The sequence below is a fragment of the Neoarius graeffei genome, chromosome 24 (assembly GCF_027579695.1).
Source record: "Neoarius graeffei isolate fNeoGra1 chromosome 24, fNeoGra1.pri, whole genome shotgun sequence".
In the NCBI taxonomy this organism is placed as follows: domain Eukaryota; kingdom Metazoa; phylum Chordata; class Actinopteri; order Siluriformes; family Ariidae; genus Neoarius; species Neoarius graeffei.
The window spans coordinates 3,463,100-3,485,390 of record NC_083592.1 but is presented as its reverse complement, the minus strand read 5'-3'; the positions used below and the strand labels follow the sequence as shown (position 1 = coordinate 3,485,390).

The 22,291-nt window shown below is 41.1% G+C and overlaps 1 protein-coding gene and 1 long non-coding RNA gene across 2 annotated transcripts; one reads left to right on the top strand and one right to left on the bottom strand.

Moving 5' to 3' along the window:
- Positions 1-998: 998 nt before the first annotated feature.
- Positions 999-22,255, bottom strand: LOC132872443 (uncharacterized). The gene is made up of 8 exons (XM_060907268.1): positions 22,203-22,255; positions 21,562-21,648; positions 8,304-8,385; positions 2,112-2,459; positions 1,995-2,033; positions 1,750-1,863; positions 1,608-1,636; positions 999-1,280 (listed from the first exon to the last, which is right to left on the bottom strand). Exons 3-8 carry the CDS (start codon positions 8,344-8,346, stop codon positions 1,161-1,163), a joined length of 693 nt encoding a protein of 230 aa, XP_060763251.1. The 5' UTR covers positions 8,347-8,385; positions 21,562-21,648; positions 22,203-22,255; the 3' UTR covers positions 999-1,160.
- On the top strand, positions 3,790-6,801 carry LOC132872442 (uncharacterized). The gene is made up of 3 exons (XR_009651442.1): positions 3,790-3,902; positions 5,611-5,689; positions 5,872-6,801. It is a non-coding gene; the product is annotated as an uncharacterized LOC132872442 (long non-coding RNA).
- Positions 22,256-22,291: the final 36 nt, after the last annotated feature.

Here is a 22,291-nt window from a genome sequence, read left to right as displayed (position 1 = left end):
AGTTGTGGTGTTTCTGCTCCAGACTGGAACTAAATTCAGGCAGAGGGAGAGTCAGAGTTATCGATGTAGTGGGACCGGGCCCTTACCCTGAACCTCTTAACCTGCTATGTACCACTATATGGCCAACTTATACCAAAGGTTCTCGAGCTTTTGCTGTTGCCCAAACTATTATCAAGATGTTTAAAAATATTAGAGGCATGAAAGGCATTATATTAATTCGAGAAAATGAATGATCAAATGGAAAATAGATTGTGAGGCTTAAATTATGACCATGCTAGGCTAGATGTCCATCCATTATCTGTAGCCACTTATCCTGTGCAGGGTCGCGGGTGAGCTGGACTATGGGCCTGACTATGGGCAAAAGGCAGGGTACACCCTGGACAAGTCGCCAGGTCATCACAGGGCTGACACACAGAGACACACAAGCATTCACACCTACAGTCAATTTAGAGTCACCAGTTAACCTAACCTGCATGTCTTTGGACTGTGGGGGAAACCGGAGCACCCAGAGGAAACCCACGCGGACACGGGGAGAACATGCAAACTCCACACAGAAAGGCCCTCATCAGCCACTGGTCTCGAACCCAGAACCTGCTTGCCGTGAGGCGACAGCGCTAACCACTACACCACCGTGCTGCCCTAGGCTATCTGTCCAGCGTTGTTACTGATGAACAGTGAAATGAGATTTTATTTACTGTAACCCACACCGCAATCAAGACACTGAATTCATGAATATCCATTAATAAGGATACACATATGGTATAAGGCATTTATAGTTGTAGCAATACACTGAGTGTAGAGTGAAAAAACTTCACTTATTCATTTAAAAACTGCGATTATAAAATAATTAAAATATCACCAAAATAAAATCTGAAAATGAAATAAAATTATAACTTTTCTCAGTCGTATGTATATTGGTCAGATTTTTTTTTTTTTTGCTAAACAATTTTATTTCATGTTAGTGAACTGATAGGCAGTAAAAGAAGGGCGGTGCAAGATGAGATATACATAAGGTTTATTAATGCAAATCTATTATAGATCTCCAGTGTAATTCTTCTTACATACTGTGTATTTTCTGTTGTGATGAAAAGCAGAAAACATCACAAACAATAAACAATAAATTATATGTGATATTATGTCAGCATGTTACCACAATATTATTATCTGATAGCCGAATATACAACATGTGGATCCAGAATTTCACCATGTCCGCCTGTCTTTCTGGTTTTCCTCTTAGAGAACTGTAGAGCAGCGTAATTCACTGAATCAGCCTCCTGCTCCTGCAATGATACAGACGACACGTCAGAGCAGCTACATTTCTTACCTGTTTCACTCCTCTATAGAAGAAAACTGATCTGCAGTCAGTAGTTACAAGAAGGATTCGAAACAGTCAGAGTCTTGTGTATATAGACAGCGTCCTCTAATACTGTTAGTACGAAAGATGACCAGAAAAAAAGCCCATTGTTATGGTTTGCATCTGTACAACACCATATTCTGCACCATCTCACAATACAACGTCAAAACGATCATTTGTCATATTTTAGGAGGCTGTCAGTAATTCTTAGGGCTACTGTATTTTATTTTATTATTCATATTCTCAGATTTACCTCATCATCATGTTTATCAGCGTTATCACCTAAAGAAAAAAAAAGAAAAACTTAACAACACTTTTTATTATTTTACCATTATATATTTGATTTTTAAAAGCAGGGTTATTATTACACTGAACTTTTGACAGCAGAACTTTACCTCTGTGTGTTTCTCTGTGCTTCAGTATGAAGAAGATCAGGACACTGAGAAGAATCACAGTCACTGCACCGAACACCACAGTCAGCACGAAGAACACAGGAGAACAGACTGAACCTTGGAAAAGGGGAAATAATTTGCAACAAAATCATTTTAAATTGAAAAAATGGAGATAATCATGTACAAATGTAAACTATTTTATAGAGAGACTACAAAAGTTTTTTTGGAAGAACGAGTAAATAACAAACCTTTTGTTCTCTCTGAGTTCTTATTTGTTTTATTTCCATCTGGAAAAGGAAATATTTTTTAACCTCAAAACATCTCAGTGAACTTTTACAGAAACTATTATCTTTGTATAAATTTACCTTTCACATGTAAAAAGGTCGAGTTGCTGAAGGCCATCATGACCTGTTCCATGAAGCTGCAGTAATACAGTCCTGTATCAGAGACATTTACTGCGGTGATGGTGAGAGACGTGTTTTTCTCATGAACAGACATCACTATTCTCTCACTTTCAGTAAACAACTCACAATTCTCTGATGGACGAGACGCAAAAAACTGTTTACACCCAAGAAGAAGTGGAACTGAACCACTCGTGTGTTTATACCAGAAGATGGAACCTGTAACACTCAGCTCATGTTGGCACCAAACAGTGGCGTTATCTCCAGCTTCCACCTCCACAGTTAAAGAGCACAGAGTCTCTGAGAGCAAACCTGCAACCCAGAAAACACACAACCTCGTTTCTGAAACATCACATATTTGCCTTATCAATATTATAGAGATCGATTACATTCACATTAGACTTCAGCTATTCCACAAGTTTCTCAATAAATATTTTTCTATTCTGTAATGAACTTTAGACACTGTGGAGTTTAAATTAGAACACATTACTCACTGTAGAAATGAAGGACACTTTGAAAATTCCTCTAATATTTTTTTAAAGCTTTAATTGGTAGAGCCACGGGATTGGACTGGTAAACCTCGTAATTTGTTTACGGGACGGTGAGCCTCGTGAAGACACTCCACGGGAGAACTGTCACGAGAAGAGCGCGCTTTTAATCTTTGATTCCTTCGTGCAGCCACCATGGGGGGAAAATTTGTATTATATTAATTGTATTATATTAATTGTATTATATTAATTGTATTATTGTATTAAGGTACCTGGACCCCGAGAAAAAACCCACGGGATTGGATGTGGTTTAGCATTCTACACAGATTCTAGACAATTTGGCCGGCTCAGTTTTGATTTATCCTCATCCAGGTATTTGCAATCTCTGGGAGCTGTGTAATGTATCTTTAATTGTTTTAGCATTTATATAAGGCATTACTGGATATGCACAAAATAATGAAACAACAAATCAGTACTCTGGACATGAACAGTCAGAACTGTGTTCCTGGTGTGCATAAATGTCAAACCTTTGGTCAATCAAACCTGTATAACAAACTTCCAAAATCCTTATTTCCCTTATAAAGTCCTTATAAGATGCAAATTAAAATGATTTACCTAAAATTTGAATGATAATTAACAATGATATATCCCAGGTACTTTTTATTCAATAAACTTTAAGAATGAATACAAAGCTTCAGTGTTTGACAAAAAACTACAAAGTGTAAATGTTATGTGGTCTTTTATCATTGTGGGAATTGATTATAGCTCTAAATAAATATTGAAGGTTTTTTTGAATCCGTATAACTTTATTTGTACGCCCGTATACTATGTTTATTGAATCAAATCCGTATTAAATACGGACATTCGTGCATTTTAATCTCAACGAAAGCTTCACTGAATCGATTCTTTAGAACAAACTCGCATGCGTGTGAATCAATTTACTTGATTCACTCTTGATTCTTGACTCAGAAACTACGGAAACCTTATTTGTATTCCTGTTTTCAAATTGTAAACAATAATCACACTCTCATGCTGCATGAAATTAAAGTATGAACTTTCCTCAAACCATTACGTGTCCATGAACTCAACAAATGCCGTTGATGCGTCTGTATCGATTCGCTCGATCGAGTTATTTATGTTTCGTCCCGAAAAAGATCCGAATCGTTTGTGAATCGCATCACTGTTAGAAACCCAAGAGAAGAGATCCTCTTCCCTTAACATCATCAGAGGAAAAATCTGCTTCTTAATCAATTAGTTTCAGCGTTTGGTGAGTAGATCATCTGCATTTTATTTTATATTCATGGTGTGTTGATAGTCCGAAACCTGTAACTGGAAGGTTATCAGGAAAGTCACGAGTGGTCCGCGAGCACTCTACAAGACTATTAATGCGTTTTAATAATTAATAGTGCAGCTATTAATGCAGTTTCATGTCTAGATCTTATAAATGATGAATACGAAGTATGTGACGGCAAAATAACATGAGAACTCCAGTTCCCATGATGCTCGTGAACTGGGCATGCGCACTGGATAAAAGAAAAAAGCAGCTCTTTAGGGCAAAACTCTCGTCTCATCAGATTTGGGCAGTAATTCTATGCGTTCAGACCTTAAATAATGAAATAACTGTACAAGCAAATACAACACAAAAAACATTTTTAAAACATTCACTTAAATTAAACAGACATGGTAAAAACAGAAGAAATATATTTAAGGCTTAGAGTTTGATTAATTCAACCAAATCAAATATCACTTTCAGATTTGAAGAAATTTATCAGGAATCATTTTTAAAATATTGAGTATTATACCACTTCCTGTTTAAAGGCATAATAAAAGGCATCAAATATATTTACCCTACGTGTGAATGGAAATGCCGAAAAGTTTAATGTTTGACCTAATGTTTAATGTTGATCTAAAACATTTTAAACTGATCGTGTGGTGGTCTAGTGGTTAGGATTCGGCACTCTCACCGCCGCTGGTGTAGTGGGATTTTTATTAATCATATGTAATTCTAACCTTTAAATATCCTCTATACTCCTGTTTCTGACGCGTTTTAGCGAAATGTGGACTTGTCTTGTCTGGGAAGCATGAAATTAGTTCAACAGCGAGCTAACCCGCTCTTTACTTCATTTTTGACATTTTTTTAATAATTGTCGTCCGTCTCTATAGTCTCTCTGTCTCTTTCTCAGTCAGCATTGAGATAAAGACTCCCAGACTGTTACAGATAGCTATAATATAAACAACTCATGCAAGAATAGCAGGCAAGGACACACAGAAATCTGCAATGGGCAGAGAAAATCATTTTGGCACTTTCTCACAATAATAAATTCAATAAGTAATCTCTTTATATTATTAGGTAAATTCCATATACATAAAGTCAAAATGTCCAAGACAACCAATTCTCATTAATACTGTTAATTGAATTAAAAATGTATTTTGAGTCTCTGTCACATATCGAATCCAACAAAGAGTGCTTATCAGCTATTCAATTTTATTCAAATTACATTCAGTGAAATTGCTTGTCATTTCAATTTGCCCTGTTTTTTATCTCCTTATCTTTCTTTAAACTTATTGCTACTTATGAGGCTAAGCTTAAACATGTTCCTCCTAATTTCGAACTATTGATATGAAATGCTCTGATTAACTGTTTGCTGAGTTTTAAACCTCCATACTTTTGCCTTTAAAAACCACAGAGGATATGGAATGGATAGGTTTTTAATGTATTTAGTTAACCATAATTTTTTTTCAGCAAGAAACAGTTAACAAACGTTTACTTGAATAACTTTTTGTTTATAAATCGGAGACTTGGGTTTATCTTTGTTTAACCATTAAGAAAAAAACTTCATAAATTATCATGATTATGATACATTGGCTTGTATAAGTACTCATTGTCCTTGAACCTTTCCGCATTTTGTTGCACTGCAACCTGGAACTTAAATTGACATGAAACTATTCATGTGCATCCTGTTTATAATAAGCAGTACCTCTCTCTCTGGATCCATGTCATCCTACAGTCTCTTCTCAAGCAAGGCGTGGTGAGACACTTTACACAAGATTTACGTATGAATTGATTGTTTCTTCTGTAATATCACAGGTTCCTGCCATTAATGATTTCTGTTCTGCCTTTTTTTCACGCACATGAGGAGATAGCGTTTGGACTCAAGGTTCCATTGACTCTCTTGCTGTTGTTTTTTTTTCAGCTGTAATTCATAACGCGCTCTGTGACCTTCTCCCTCCCTCAGGACTCTGTGGTCTGTGTGTTCTGGTGTCTGCTGAGTCACCAGAAATCTGCCAAGACACTGACACTTGCGCCTGCTCCAACATCTGGCGCATAAGGGCTTTAAGGTTTCCAGAACCAAGCTGCAATATTGTATGGACACTTAAGTATTTGAACTTTTGATGTTTTGAACTTTCTCAAGGCTGTCATTCTAGACACAAAACCTCCTCCACTGCAACATCCTTTGACCTGGACTGACGCTATGGTGGTCGCTTATCACTCCCTCAGAAGCACCCTTTGTTTCGCCCCTGGGTTACCTGCTCACTTCAAGCCCTTCCACCTCTATGCCTGTGGACACCGGGGCACGGCCTCTGGGGAGCGTGAGGGGGGGGGAAATGCATCATTGTGCGTTTTTATCCAAAACATTAAAACATTAGACATTGTTGCTCAAGGCTTACCTGCGCATGTGCTTTTTTTTTACCTGGGCTGTCTCCGCATGTGCTTTGATGGTTTGATGGTTGTAAAATTGACAGACCCATTAAATTAATTAATCAGTAATTTAATAGATCATTAAATTAACATATGACTATTTATTCTCTGTTCTACTAAGAATCTCGAAGTTCGTGTCACATCCTCTTTTGATAATGTAGGTCGTGCTCTCGCACGCCTCCTTAATTCTCGGGATGACACTTGGGATGACATTGATATTGTCTCTCTAAAAAATCGTACATACTACTAGTATCAGGTCTGATCTCTTCGCTCCAGCCCTCTAGGGATCTTTGTTGATGGTTTTGTTTTTGTTCTAAACCCTCAGACGGTTCTTGTTTTATAATTTATAATATTATCACTCTGTGGTTATTCTGTGTGTTCAATCAATATCAGCCTGATATTCTGCATGAGACATACACTTTTTTTCTCTTTTTCATTTGATTTTTGTCATCTTGATTGTGGACAAATTCTCTAAATGGGTAGAAGTTTTTCCCTGTTCTCGAGAGAACACAAAGGTAGTTACTCGTTTTGATACCTAGTTATAATAATAATAATGATAAATTTTATTTATAAGTGCCTTTCAACGTACCTAAGAACACTGGACAGTAAAAAAGAAAAACAAACAATAAAAGCAGAACAATAAAATAATAAGAAATCAATAATAATTATTGTTATAGTTATGGGGTTTCAAATGCCATAGACTCAGACAAGGGTACCCATTTCACCTCAAAAGTCACACAAAACCTTTGTAAGTATCTCTAAACTAAACTGGTGTTTTCACATTCCTCAATCCTCTGGTATCGTAGAACGTACTAATCGAACATTGAAAGACAAATTAATTAAGGTCATGCAGGACACAGGTTTGTTTCTGTAATCCATAATTCATTCTGGCTGAAATTCGCATGACACCAAGAAATTATTTTTGGGAATAAAGTTCTCCCCTGGAAGAAGGGAACTCCGGCTCCGGGTACCTCTGATTTGAAAATGCATATGGATGAGTATTCTGCAGCCCTTATAGATAAGTTGCATAAAATTTGTACCAAGGTCAATAATACAATATTATCTCCACCACACACCCCTTTCACATGGGAGACAGGTGCTGGTGTGACTTTTTAAAGTAATGATTTGGACAATTGGGAAAACAATATAATGGGCCTGCAGACATAGTCGCCATTACTTTTGCTGCTGTTTTAACGATCTTTTTCCACAGTGGATCCATGCCACGCGATTGAAGAAGGCTCCATAACAAAGTTGTGTTACAATAACAAGTTTGCTGCTATTAACGCTTTTTGTGTCCCTATCTAGTCTCCCTCTGGCCAGTTTTCTCTCTCTCTCTCTCTGTCTCTCTATTTCTGAGCTCTGCACAGATTCGACTGAGAATCCTCAAGACGTTGTGAACAAAGAGGGGAAGAGATCTTGCACCCCGTTTGGAACCAATCATCCTCACTACAACCATGACAGTCCTCATCACGGGTTTCGTGATTGCTTCATCTTTGCTCGGGGCAGGGTTACCCGCCCGAGCCTTCTGGACCACTTCATTGCTCGGGGCAGGGTTACCCGCTCGAGCTGGACTTCATTGCTCGGAGCAGGGTTACCCGCTCGAGCTGGACTTCGAGACAACATCTTCTGGACTAACTTCGCTAACTGGACTGCACAAGTGCACACCACACAAATGTGTTATGTCTTTCATCTGATGCCGTTTTCTACTATTATTACACATCTCTATGCTCTGAAACTCTGTATTCTTACAGGACTCTGTTCTCACTATAGGTCGATATGCCTTCTAATTTCCTTTCCTATCTTTCAGAAGACATTCAGAGACAGAATCGCAATTAATACTTTTGGCTGTGAAGTTTGACTGTGCTAGCATTAGCGTGGTATATTCAGACAAAAATTAGATCTTGAAGGTCTCGACAATTTTTTTTAAATTTATTGATTAATGCAATTAATAAAGTCATTAACACTCACCAGCCATAAAGAAAGACAAAGGCAAAGTCATAAACTGAAGCATTGCTGCTGTGTACCAGGTGAGAGAGGAGGAGGAAACTGTCTGATGGGCAAAACAAATGATGATTTATATGTGTTGGGGGTGTGGTTTACGTTTGACCAGATCTCAGTGTGGTTTCATGACTGTAGCACAGGGACGTTAATATCATGTCTAAAGCGTAGCTCGTTCATTTAGCTATATTAACAACTACATAGGTAAATGTAACGAGTCTGTATTTTCTTTTAAAAAGTATAGTTTGTTTTTTATGAAGGCTGTCTGGCAAAAGCTGGTGCATGTCAGCCAGTTCCCCAGGGTGGAGTGAACTCTTAAAGTGTGATTTGTGTCCAGGTGGACTCATAAAAACACTGTTAATAATAATTACAATGGAGGTATACTGTGGCTGTATAGTGCACTCAGATCACTGCTACACTCTAAACATGCAGCTGGAGCTTCATTGTAGAGTTGATAAAAGTTACTAGAAGTAAGAAAGTGTGACATCTTAATAATTACAGCTGAAAACCAGTCAGTTGGCTAAAACTGGCAAATTAATCGGCCTGGATTCCATGGCATTGTGTGGTGTTGCTGGAGGAGATGGTCCAGCTGGTAGAGGACCATCTGGCGGCATTTCCAGAAGCAGGCACTCCCGCCTCTTATTTCACTCTCTTCCTTCTCCTGTCTTCTTGCCCCTCCCCATCCCTGCACTGTGGAAATGGGGGCCAATTCCTTGAAAGCCTGCTCCCTGAACCTGTGTCCCTCCTCATTTTCCCTCACCCCTTTGTGCCTACATACCAGTGCTGCCACTAACTCCCTCTCTCTCTCCCCATAGGTGGAACTGTCCATGCCCACCAGGACAAAGGGGCAGATCCACAGACATGGCAGGAAAGTTGGGCGTTTCCAGGATCAATGTCCCCTTAAGGAGATGGGGATTCTGATCCGCATTCCTGACAGGCCTCCCCGATACAGCAGGAATGTACAGAGTGACAGTGAGTATTCAAGGGGGTACACACCAGGCCTTGGTGGACTCCTGGTGTAACCAGACCACAGCTCATCAAAGCCTAAGTCAGTCATGCATTGGGAAATGCACAGTTGGTGAAGGTGAGGTCTGTACACGAGGATGTTCACAAATATCCGCTAGTGCCCATCACTATTCAATTTAGGGGCAAAAAGTATAGTGTGAAGGCCACAGTTAGTCCTCGCATCACCCATCCACTAATCCTGGGGACAAATTAGTTGGGGTTTAAAATATTAGTGAAGCATTTATTTGTGGATGGGTCCTGCTGCAGCGAAACTCAAGGGGGAGCAAAAAGGTCCTGGGTTTGAGCCCAGAGGCCAGCGGGGACCTTTCTGTGTGGAGTTTGCATGTTCTCCCCGTGTCTGTGTGGGTTTCCTCCGGGTGCGCCTTTTTCCCCCCACAGTCCAAAGACATGCAGGTTAGGATAATCGGTAGCTTTAAATTGACCATCCATGTAGGTGTGAATGTGAGTGTGAATGGTTGTTTGTGTCTACGGTGGGGTTTACATTAGACCGTATCAGCGGATCATCAGATTAACATTTTTAAAACGATTAGTGTGCACACAGCAACGCCAATACACGATTCGCGTGCACACAGCAACACCAATACACGGATACGCTCGGCTCCGCAGGCATCCTGCGGTCCAAATCACTCCGCCCTGAACAGCGAGTGCCCTCTGGAGGGTGTGCACTCCGGCCCTGCGCAGCTCACAGAGCGTGCGAGTGAAGCGCACGAGCAGTGATTCGGGACTGAGCCGCTGTGTGTGTGATCTCAGTGCATGTCGGGCATGCGCGTCACTTACCACTTGCAAGTGGAAGGATGGCAAGCCTAAAGACAATCATAACTACACAATGGGCAGTATTTGCATCAGTATTTGGAGTATTTTCATACTTTTATACTCTTTAATGAAAGGTGATACAAGGCGGAAGTCCGCGCCGTTTTTCAGCAGTCGCGTCACATGACCAGCGCCAGCGAATCAGGAAGGTGGATGTCACAGTGACGTTATCCAATGACGACGCCAGCTAGAGCTCAGCACAGCATATCCTCAATGTTTACACAGCACCGGACCAGACACGATCTGGATTGAATACGTGGACCCCGGCGAATTCCCGTTTCCTGGCGTTTCCAGGCGTTTTAATGTAAACGGACAGTGCATCTGCGAAGAAAACGAGACAGATACGGTCTAATGTAAACTTGGCCTATGTGTCAGCCCTGTGATAATCTGGTGACTTGTCCAGGGTGAACCCCACCTCTCACCCACAGTCAACTGGGATAGGCTCCTGTGACCCTGTACAGGATAAGTCAGTCCCCCCAGGATTTCGCGGGCCTTTTTTGTGATTGTTGCGGGCTAAAATGTCTGATGTTGTGGGGGTTTTTCCAAAAAATTGCGATGAAAGTTCAAGTCAAGTCAACTTTATTGTCAAATATGCTATACAGTGGTGCTTGAAAGTTTGTGAACCCTTTAGAATTTTCTATATTTCTGCATAAATATGACCTAAAACATCATCAGATTTTCACACAAGTCCTAAAAGTAGATAAAGAGAACCCAGTTAAACAAATGAGACAAAAATATTATACTTGGTCATTTATTTATTGAGGAAAATGATCCAATATTACATATCTGTGAGTGGCAAAAGTATGTGAACCTTTTCTTTCAGTATCTGGTGTGACCCCCTTGTGCAGCAATAACTGCAACTAAACGTTTCCGGTAACTGTTGATCTGTCCTGCACACTGGCTTGGAGTAATTTTAGCCCATTACTCCATACAGAACAGCTTCAACTCTGGGATGCTGGTGGGTTTCCTCACATGAACTGCTCACTTCAGGTCCTTCCACAACATTTTGATTGGATTAAGGTCAGGACTTTGACTTGGCCATTCCAAAACATTCACTTTATTCTTCTTTAACCATTCTTTGGTAGAACGACTTGTGTGCTTAGGGTCGTTGTCTTGTTGCATGACACACCTTCTCTTGAGATTCAGTTCATGAACAGATGTCCTGACATTTTCCTTCAGAATTCGCTGGTATAATTCAGAATTCATTGTTCCATCAATGATGGCAAGCCGTCCTGGCCCAGATGCAGCAAAACAGGCCCAAACCATGATACTACCACCACCATGTTTCACAGATGGGATAAGGTTCTTCCGCTGGAATGCAGTGTTTTCCTTTCTCCAAACATAATGCTACACATTTAAACCAAAAGATCTATTTTGGTCTCATCCGTCCACAAAACATTTTTCCAATAGCCTTCTGGCTTGTCCACGTGATCTTTAGCAAACTGCAGACGAGCAGCAATGTTCTTTTTGGAGAGCAGTGGCTTTCTCCTTGCAACCCTGCCATGCACACCATTATTGTTCAGTGTTTTCCTGATGGTGGACTCATGAACATTAACATTAGCCAATGTGAGAGAGGCCTTCAGTTGCTTAGAAGTTACCCTGGGGTCGTTTGTGATCTCGCCAACTATTACACGCCTTGCTCTTGGAGTGATCTTTGTTGGTCGACCACTCCTGGGGAGGGTAACAACAGTCTTGAATTTCCTCCATTTGTACACAATCTGTCTGACTGTGGATTGGTGGAGTCCAAACTCTTTAGAGATGGTTTTGTAACCTTTTCCAGCCTGATGAGCATCAACAACGCTTTTTCTGAGGTCCTCAGAAATCTCCTTTGTTCGTGCCATGATACACTTCCACAAACATGTGTTGTGAAGATCAGACTTTGATAGATCCCTGTTCTTTAAATAAAACAGGGTGCCCACTCACACCTGATTGTCATCCCATTGATTGAAAACACCTGACTCTAATTTCACCTTCAAATTAACTGCTAATCCTAGAGGTTCACATACTTTTGCCACTCACAGATATGTAATATTGGATCATTTTCCTCAATAAATAAACGAGCAAGTATAATATTTTTGTCTCATTTGTTTAACTGGGTTCTCTTTATCTACTTTTAGGACTTGTGTGAAAATCTGATGATATTTTGGGTCATATTTATGCAGAAATATAGAAAATTCTAAAGGGTTCACAAACTTTCAAGCACCACTGTACATGCTCAACATACAGCACAGATGAAATATCAGTCCTCTCTGACCCACGGTGCAAACAGGCAATGCAATAAATAAAAATAAAAATAGAATAATTGAAAAAAACAAACAAACAATATAAACAGTATAAACACTCTAGATAGGAACTAGACATAGACTAAACACTCAGACAAACAATATAAACAGTATAAATAAATAGTATAAACACTAGATAAGAAGAACTAGACATAGACTAAACTCTCAGACAATATAAACAGTGTAAACACTAGATAAGAACTAGACAAAGACTAAACAGTGAATGCAGTGTTGTTGCTCCAGGACAGGCCTTCAGAGATGTGCACACCCAGAAACTTGGTGCTGCTCACCCTCTCCACTCCAGCACCGTCGATAGATACTGGAGCATGCTGGGTGTGCTCTCTCCTGAAGTCCACAACAATCTCCTTTGTCTTCTCCATGTTCAGACGGAGATTGATGTCCTTGCACCACATGGCCAAGCGGCTCACCTCACTCTTGTAGATTGTCTCATCGCCATTGTTGATGAGACCCACCACAGTCGTGTCATCCGCAAACTTGATGAAGAGATTTGAGCTGGATGTTGGTGTGCAGTCGTGGGTCAGCAGAGTGAAGAGGAGGGGGCTTAGCATACATCCTTGGGGAGGGCCCCCGTGTTCAGTGTGATGGTGCTGGAGGAGTTGCTGCCGACCAGTACAGTCTGTGGTCTCCCCGTCAGGAAGTCCAGCAGCCAGTTGCACAGGGAGCTGTTGAGTCCCAGCTGGTCCAGTTTATGAATGAGCTGCTGAGGAATGATTGTGTTGAATGCTGAGCTAAAGTCTATGAACAGCATTCTGACATACAAGTGTTTTTTCTCCAGGTGGGTGAGGGCTGAGTGGAGGGCAGTGGAGATGGCATCATCGGTCGAACGGTTGGACTGATATGCAAACTGGAAAGGGTCCAGGGTGGGGGGGAGGGCAGACTTGATATGCCTCATGACTAGCCGCTCGAAGCACTTCATGAGGATGGGAGTGAGTGCGACAGGGCGGTAGTCATTGAAGCAGGAGGGAGACGGCTTCTTCGGGACCGGGATGATGGTGGTGGTTTTGAGGCATGTGGAGACAACAGCCTGGCTCAATGAGATGTTGAAGATGTCTGTAAAGATATCTGTGAGCTCCTCGGCACAGTCTCTCAGGACACGACCAGGAATGTTATCAGGACCCGGGGCTTTCCATGCATTTGTCGTCCTGAGAGCTCTCCTCACGCTGTCCGGGGACAGCGTCAACACCTGGTCGCCAGGAGGTGGTGGGGTCTTCTGTGCTGTGGTGCTGTTGTCTGCCTCAAAGCGAGCGAAGAAGTCGTTCAACTGATTCAGCAGAGAGGTGGAGTTATCACAGGTCTGCGGCGAGGGCTTGTAGTCTGTGATGGTCTGAATCCCCTGCCACAGGTTCCTGGTGTCTCTGCTGTCGTTGAAATGGTCAGCAATGTGCCTGGAATACTGTCTCTTGGCCACCCTGATGCCTCGTGACAGATTGGCCCTAGCTGTCCTCAGGCCCACCTCATCCCCAGCTCTGAAGGCGGCATTCTGAGCCCACAGGAGCCTGTGGACTTCCCTGTCAGCCATGGCTTCTGATTGGCCCAAATGGAGATGGTTCTGGTGACCGTAACGTCGTCCATGCACTTCCTCATGTAGGCAGTGACGGTCTCCGTGTACTCCTGGAGATCTGTGATGTTGTTGTAGGTGGCCGCCTGTCTGAACATGCTCCAGTCAGTGGTGAAAAAACAGTCCTGGAGTGCCTCTGAGGACCCCTCTGGCCACACACGTATCTGTTTTGTAGCTGGTTTGGTGACTTTAACCAGCGGCCTGTATGCTGGCATTAGCATAAAGGCTAATTTATGCTGACAACCCAGTCCTCGCAGATGGCATCGCAGATGGCATCTGCAAAGCCCCCCCCCTTCGCAGACACTCTGCGCGCACCTCCCAAAAAATTGTGACCACCGCAATGATCAATCCACATTACACCGATTCAAGAAGGGGAAAGGCTGGAGCAGATCCCTGCAGAGTTGGGAAAGCAAGGTGTTCAATTTTCCACATAATTCTGGGTTAATAACACTGCACAGCTCATCCATTTGATAGCAGTGGTGTTTCTGCTACGACTAATGGTGCGTTCAGTTGTACTCGTAAGTTGGAAGTTTGAAGTTGGAAAAGCATTGAAATCCAGCATCTACCAGCATAAACGTTGGGATTTTCATTTCATTTCCTGTCCATTTTTTTTCGAGTTCCATGATGTCCCAGTTTTTAAACTGGGAAGCGCTCAGTTCTGAGGTTATGTTGTTCGGAGCTCCAAGTTCCGACCTCCAATGTAAATGTAACGCACCATCTCGACCCCGGGGTCCTAAGGGGAGCTGGGGACTTTGCCTGCCGCGGTAACCATAGTGATCATAAACAACTGTCTAATGACTGAGCTGGTGATCTTTCTGCCACATTAAGCCAGAGAAGAGGGAAAAAAAATCACAGCGTTTTGTTTCAAGAAACAAAAGATGTAAATATCCTCTGCCTGTTGACTTTCCCAGATGTGACAAATACTTTTGTAATGTTGAGTAGCTAGTCTGATAATAATAAGAAGGAATTTGGACTTACCTGAAGTAGGCTAAATGTAAAATAACAGCATTCTAGGCTGTAGGTGAATATCTTTTAATGTTGTTATTTTATGTATAATGTTATTTTAGTAAGCAGCAACTGTTAACTGAAATTATGAGATTTAAGATGTTAACATTGTCCTCCTGGCCTGCAGGCAATCCCTGGTGGGATCAACAATGAAAAAACAAAAAACAATTACAGCGTTTTTTTTTTTTTCAAAAACCGAGCAATGTAAGTATCATATTGCCTGTTAACTTTCCCAGATGTAGCAGATATTCTTTTTATAATGTTGAGTAGCTAGTCTGACAATAATAAGGCATTTGCACTTACCTGAAGTAGGCTAAATGTGAAATAACAAGCCTTTTAGGCTGTTATTAATATTATCTCATCTCATTATCTCTAGCCGCTTTATCCTGTTCTACAGGGTCGCAGGCAAGCTGGAGCCTATCCCAGCTGACTACAGGCGAAAGGCGGGGTACACCCTGGACAAGTCGCCAGGTCATCACAGGGCTGACACATAGACACAGACAACCATTCACACTCACATTCACACCTACGCTCAATTTAGAGTCACCAGTTAACCTAACCTGCATGTCTTTGGACTGTGGGGGAAACCAGAGCACCCGGAGGAAACCCACACGGACACAGGGAGAACATACAAACTCCACACAGAAAGGCCCTCGCCGGCCACGGGGCTCGAACCCGGACCTTCTTGCTGTGAGGCGACAGCGCTAACCACTACACCACCGTGCCGCCTATTAATATTATCATTAATGTTATTTTAGTAAGCAACTTTTAACTCAAACTACAAGATTTAAAATGTTAACACTGTCCTCGTGGCCTACAGGCAATTCCTAATGACAGTGAGGCAGGCCCTAGTCAGTCGAGAGAGGATCTGCCAGGGGGCAGCCACAGTAGAAAAAGACAGCATGAGGAAGGCGAGACAGAAAGAATACAGACAGAAGATGCAGGGAGAGAACATGGAGGGACAAGAGGTGACACAGAGGGAGACGGTGACATGATAATAATGACATACACAGAGCCAAATCAACCTGACCCAAAAGTTATGCAAAGACAAGTGCTCAAAGAGCGGACACTAACGTTCCAGAAAGCATGGTACGAGAAGTATCCCTGGCTACATGTTAGTGTGGGTACTGAGGGTGTTCTGTGTTTTCACTGCTCAAAATACTTTAAAACAGGGAAACCAGCACAAGCCAAGAGTATAGACCCAGCTTTTGTCAGTACTGCATTTCAAAACTGGAAAAAAGCACTTGAAAAATTTTCCATGCATGAGAAATCATAAGGTCACAAAGTGGCCTTTGTCTACCAATGTTCATTCATTTAGAAAACTCACAATTCTAATGTATATTGAAGCTTCAGTACACACACACACACACACACACATTATATATATATATATATATATATATATATATATATATATATATATATATATATATATATATATATATATATACTGGGATGTAGTGGTGCGTAAACGCACATAAACGCCGTTTACCCACCTCCAGATTTTAGGAAATAGCGTTTATGAACCTCTAAATATAGTTTACCCACCTCTAAATACAGTTTACGCACGTATGTCTCTTGTTTTATACAGATATTAAAACAGCTTTTCCGTTATTTTTCAATTGCCTACACCTAGTAGATCCTGCACAAGTTCTTGTGGGTTTTATCAACACTGCGTAGCCTACGCGTAGTAATTGTCTGTCTACCGCTCGCCCTCTTGCGGGAGCCAGCAGACTGCGAGATTCATTAGTCACTGATTACGTGTGTGAAGAAATGGTGAAGAAATGGATATTAGGCGATTTCTGAAGCATCGGAGCATCACCCTTCCAGCTGATACCAGCAAAACGTCTCGACACAGTGAGTCCAAAAAGAATCCTGAACTTCACGTTTTTAGGATAAACTCCCCATCGTTTTGGTTTGTGAACCATGCCACTAACTAACGTTAGGTTGTTAACTTGTGCCAACAAATTAGCCTACCTTTCTGGCAGACAAATGACGTTGTTAGTGCAGTCTAAAGTTTTTGGTAATTATTATATCAACATAAATTCAGTATTTGTAGCGCATTGTAAGACAAATAGTTGTCATTTCATGTTAATCTCGAAGTCATGATGACAGCATGCTAGCTTCATGTCACGGACATAATATAGAGAACTTAGCCTAAAGTAACGTTAGGCAAGTCACTCCTCCCCGCCCTTCTCGGTGTGTGGGTGGGTGTGTGTTTATTTTTTAAAGAAGGCTATAGCATTCAGATTGGGCAGAAATACTTGTCCACATGATTGGTGTACTTAGCCGTTTTAATTTAATTTTACAGATAGTGGTGGAGAGACAGACAGTGTTGCGGGGCCAGGAGAAACAGCAGGAGGAGAGACAGAAGGAGGAGAGAGTGAGAGGAGGAAAATAGGGCAAAGAGAGGATGAAACAGGATCAACTACAAGAGGAGAAAAGGGAGGAAAAGAGAGAAGGCAAATGGATGGAGAATCAGATAGGCCTTTAAGAGAAACTTTGATAGAGGAAACTGAGGGAGAAACAGAAGAAACAGAGAGAGGAGAAAATGAGGGAAGAAAAACAGATAGACGGAACAGAAGGAAGAGAAAATGAGGGAGGAGAATCAGACAGAGAAGATGCAGAGACAGACGAAATGGAGGCAGAGGAAACTGAGACAGTATCAGAAAGCATCAGATGCCATCCACACATCTGGACTGAAAGTATGTGTAATTTGCCATTCTTACACACAGTCTTTATTTTTCTCTCTTTATTGATTATTTAGATTTCATAAACACCACTCTACTTGGTGTCACACACACACACACACACACACACATGCTTGGACTCACTCACACATGCACACAAGTAAACACACATTCACACACACACACACACACACACACACACACACACACACACACACACACACACACACACACACACACACAAACACTTTCATACACACACATACAAAAGTTAACATTCTTCTAGTGCAAGGTCTACTGCTGTGATATATCTGTCAGCTTATGGATTTCATATGGCCTACTGTTGGCATGTGTAATTTGCCATTCTTTCACACTGACATTATTTTTCTCTTTATTAAGATTTAATAAACCTCAAACATACTTATTGTGTATCTTGTTTTATGAATGATATAGAGTAGAGACCTCAGAGAACCCTTGTCACACACACACACATACATACATGCACTCACACACACAAGTACATGCACATTCACAAACACTCTGTCATATACACACACACACACACACACATGCACTGTCATGCACACACACACACACACACACACTCCTATGTGTCAGAAAAGTTGTTTCATACAATACACATCGTAGCATCCTTGCGTCATGCTTGCGTTGACTATGAATTGGCCCTTACAACGTCGTGGTCCCCCGATCCCAAAATTTATAGTTTACCCACCTCTTTTTTTACCACTACACCCCTGTGTATATATATATATATATGCATTTACACAAAATGGAATCATTTGCTGACAGCTCAGTCCCCCCCCAGTTCAAAAATCCTATCTGCGCCCCTGATAAACACTGACTTGCACGTGCTGCTTCTCTTGAACAGAAACACGGAAGTAAGGCGGAAGGTAGTTTGTCGACGTCACCTCAAGACGACGCCAACGATTGGTCAAATTTGCGGGAAAGTTGCGGTGATTGGATATAATTGCAACACCGCCCTGAATTCGCGGGGATTGGTTGAATTTGGTTGAAGTTGCAAATTGCAACATCGCGAAATCCTGGAGGGTCTGATAAGTGGCTACAGATGATGGATGGATGTTTTGTTTAACGTGAATAATTAATCAACAAGATTGTGTCTGTGATTACATGTGAAAAACACCATAATACCACTTTTGGCCAAGTCAATAAGCTATGTTTCAGTCTAAAACAGGGGACTAGGCAGGTTTTGTCTAGCATTTATATAGCACCGTCTCCCTTAAAAAAATCAAAGTGCTTTACAAAATGGCAGTTACATAAAACAGTATAGACCCCTTTGCAGTAAACGTCATTCATACGTAAGAGGAAATTGTGCGCGCAGCCTGGACTCAAAAAAGACTCAGCGAATGCCTAGTTGTTGTGTTGTCGGGTGTCAGAATCGTAGCAGTGATGGGGTTAAAATGTTCAGAATTCCAGCAGGATCTCACCCATTCCAAAAAAATCGCCGACGTCTATGGCTACAAGCCATCAAACGTGTAGACTGGGATGAAAGCACCATCAAAAATGCGCGGGTTTGCAGCGCCACTTCATCACAGGTAAGATCAGGCTATTTATTAAATCTTTCTTTTTTATTCCTTCTAGTCTTCGTTTATTGATGTAGCAAAATACTTTGGTAACGTTTGTCTGATTAGCTGGGTCATAGTTACACAATGTAATGAATATTGTTAGCATGTTAGCTTAGCTTTGCATGCAGTTTTGTTTGTAGGAGAGGTCTCGCTTGACTCAAGCAGTCCAGATTTTGTGCCATCATTATTTGTGTATGCCGAAAATCACAATTTTAAAGCAAGGATGGAAAGGTAAAATTGTGTGCCCTCACTCTAAATGCCAACTTATGCTGACTGCTCTAACCTAGCTCCCGCCCCGTTCAGTTTCATTTCTGCTCTCTGCCTCTCGCTTTTTACGCAGCTCTGATTTCTCTTAGCTGCACTCTTTACACTATCATTCCTTTCATGCCATTACCGCCTGCAAATTGCTGTTTAGTGTTGGTATTTGCTGCTGGAGCTAAAGCCACATTGCCATCACATCACTGGCATAATTTGATTAAAACAAAATGAATATGAATGTCCCATTGTTAATCAAGTTGTAGTCTCGCTGTAACCAGAATGTTGATGGCAGGCTACTTTTGTAAATAGGGTTTTTTTTTTTTGGGTTTGACATTTTTTGTAAATAGTATGACTGCCTTCAGGTATCAGAGGAAAACTTACTAACATCGTCCGTCCACTCTTTAATTAAATACGGATCCAGTAGGCGATGTCCACTTGTTAGAGTTAACTTACTTATGTAGCATTCTCGATCTTGTAACGACAATTGTTTGGCATAATCTGACAGCTCATAATGCCGGTCTATGGGCAGCGCCATTGTTTCTGAGTCCAGGCTGCGCGCGCATCCTAGCAACGGTCGGTTTGTTTACAAACATGCGAAGGGGTCTATGAGTGCCTCAGAAATGACTGCACACTCCTGCCTTTAAATGGCGTCCTAAATGAGCCACACCCTTAAATCCTTATGGAGCCCAGCTCTTAAGGGAGGTGGTATCTGGCACTTCAACCATTTAAATTCGAGGTGGTCCACACAAGCCTGGGGTACAAATTGTGATGGCGGATTACCTCTCCCACTTGTTGAACCGTCAGGTAATGCGTGATGATTCTCACCTGTGTCTTGTCACTACCAGTCTACTTATTTGTGTCTCAGTGTGCTTTCAGTGACTCCCATAACTGGTGAGAGAGATTGATTGATTGATGGAGCTTGTATGACATGCACACCACACATACACCCATACACATGCCAAGGAGCATGAACTTGAACTTGGCGGAGTGAAGGCCGTGAGACTGTGACGGGCCTTTTTCTGTTGATTTGTCCTTCTTGTTGAGTTTCTGAAAGTGCGCTGAAAAGCGGACTGAATAAGTGAAAGCCTGGAGCTCTGGTAAAATTCCACCCGTCTCCCGAGTCTTCCTCCACTCTGTCACACACCAGGGCTCGACAATGTTTTAATGCATTTAATGTAGAATAAAAATTAAAGTGCCGTTGTGTTGTTAATGTTATAACAGTGTAACTTCAGTGAAAACTAGTTTTACGCATGAATGGCCTATCTTAATTGTCTTTCATAAATGATGTAGATATAAACAGTTTATTGGTACGGCCTTTACTATTTATTTAATTATTTATTCAGCATGAGGTTGAAAAAACACTCAAGTCTGAAGAAGACAATACAGATATGACTACAGAGTGGTCTGCTGCTTAGGGCGGTTAAAAATTGTTTGCTTTTCATGAAAAAATGTTATTTGGGTCTTTTTATACTAATCGTATGAAGAATGTACATTTAATAGTTTATATCTGTTTGTTTGACCCTCAGTAAACCACTGGCTATGATCTAAGACCAGCTCTGGAAAATAAAGTTTGTATGTGTGGTTTCGATGCAGCGAGTGGAGAGAGGAAGCTGCTTGTGGTGGTGCAGTGATGAGAGCTGTGCATCAGTTTGTGGTTGGAAAATATTCTGTTGTGCATGCCTTTCTGTGAAATGGACAGGTGCTGCATTTGTTTGAGCAAACGCTTGTGGTTTATGTTGTGGCTCTCTGTAGCTGTTTAGAGACGCTTCTCGTCCAGTGTTGACTTTAAAAAAAAAACCTTTGTAACTATTTGGTCCTGTGGTATAATTAATCAACATCATTGTTTTTTAAATGGATAAGGGAATCTTATGATACAGTTGGTAGATATGTGTATACAGAAAAACAGTGACTAGTTTAAAAGTGGAGACTCAGTTGACTCGTGTGAGGGGGAAAAAAAAACCCACAACCCATTACCTGTTGTACCTTTCAACTTCGCCACTGACTCGAGCATGACACTTTAAGGTAAGGTCCTCTGTGGCCTCTATTTTTCAGTGTAGGACCCTGAAATTTAGAAATATAAATTGAGGACGGGTCTTAATCCAGGTTTTCTGGCCCTAAATAATACAGAAATACATCACAGAGGTCCTGCTGTTTAAAATGCAAGTCAAAACACATCCGCGAAGCAGACAAGGAGACACACAGTCAGTAGAACAAAGTGCATTTCATCATCTATTGTATCACCAATTCACAAAAGAAAAACTATCTCCAAACTACTACTACTACTACTACTACTACTACTAATAATAATAATAATAACAATAATAATAATAATAGTTGCATTAAATCAGCCTTTTCTTCTATAATGGCCACAGCATTTTGTCAAAGAAATGCTTTTCATATACTGAGGTGTGTAAATCCATCTTTGCTGCTCTATTAAAGCCAGATGAAATGTCTTCAGTGTTTTTTTGGAATCACAGGCGCATTGCAGCTGTTTTCTATTCTGGTGATACTTACAGCGCTTTCAAAAATGAAGTCATACAGGAAATATGATTCACCTAAAGTGAAGCGAAGTTAATTTTATGTTCAACTCGAGATTGCAACTTGTAATTTCCCACCTACAACCAGTAAAAGAAATCAATAAAAACAGAATGTGATGATCTGGAAATCATGGAAATCAGATATTTCACTGAAAATAGTATAAAGG

Excerpts from the sequence above, each read along its gene's own strand:
- LOC132872443 (XM_060907268.1), bottom strand. The coding sequence starts at position 8,346 with ATGCTTCAGTTTATGACTTTGCCTTTGTCTTTCTTTATGGCTG. Across the intron at positions 2,460-8,303 it reads TTTGTCTTTCTTTATGGCTG|GTTTGCTCTCAGAGACTCTG; the intron begins GTGAGTGTTAAT and ends TCTGGGTTGCAG. Across the intron at positions 2,034-2,111 it reads GACCTTTTTACATGTGAAAG|ATGGAAATAAAACAAATAAG; the intron begins GTAAATTTATAC and ends TTCCTTTTCCAG.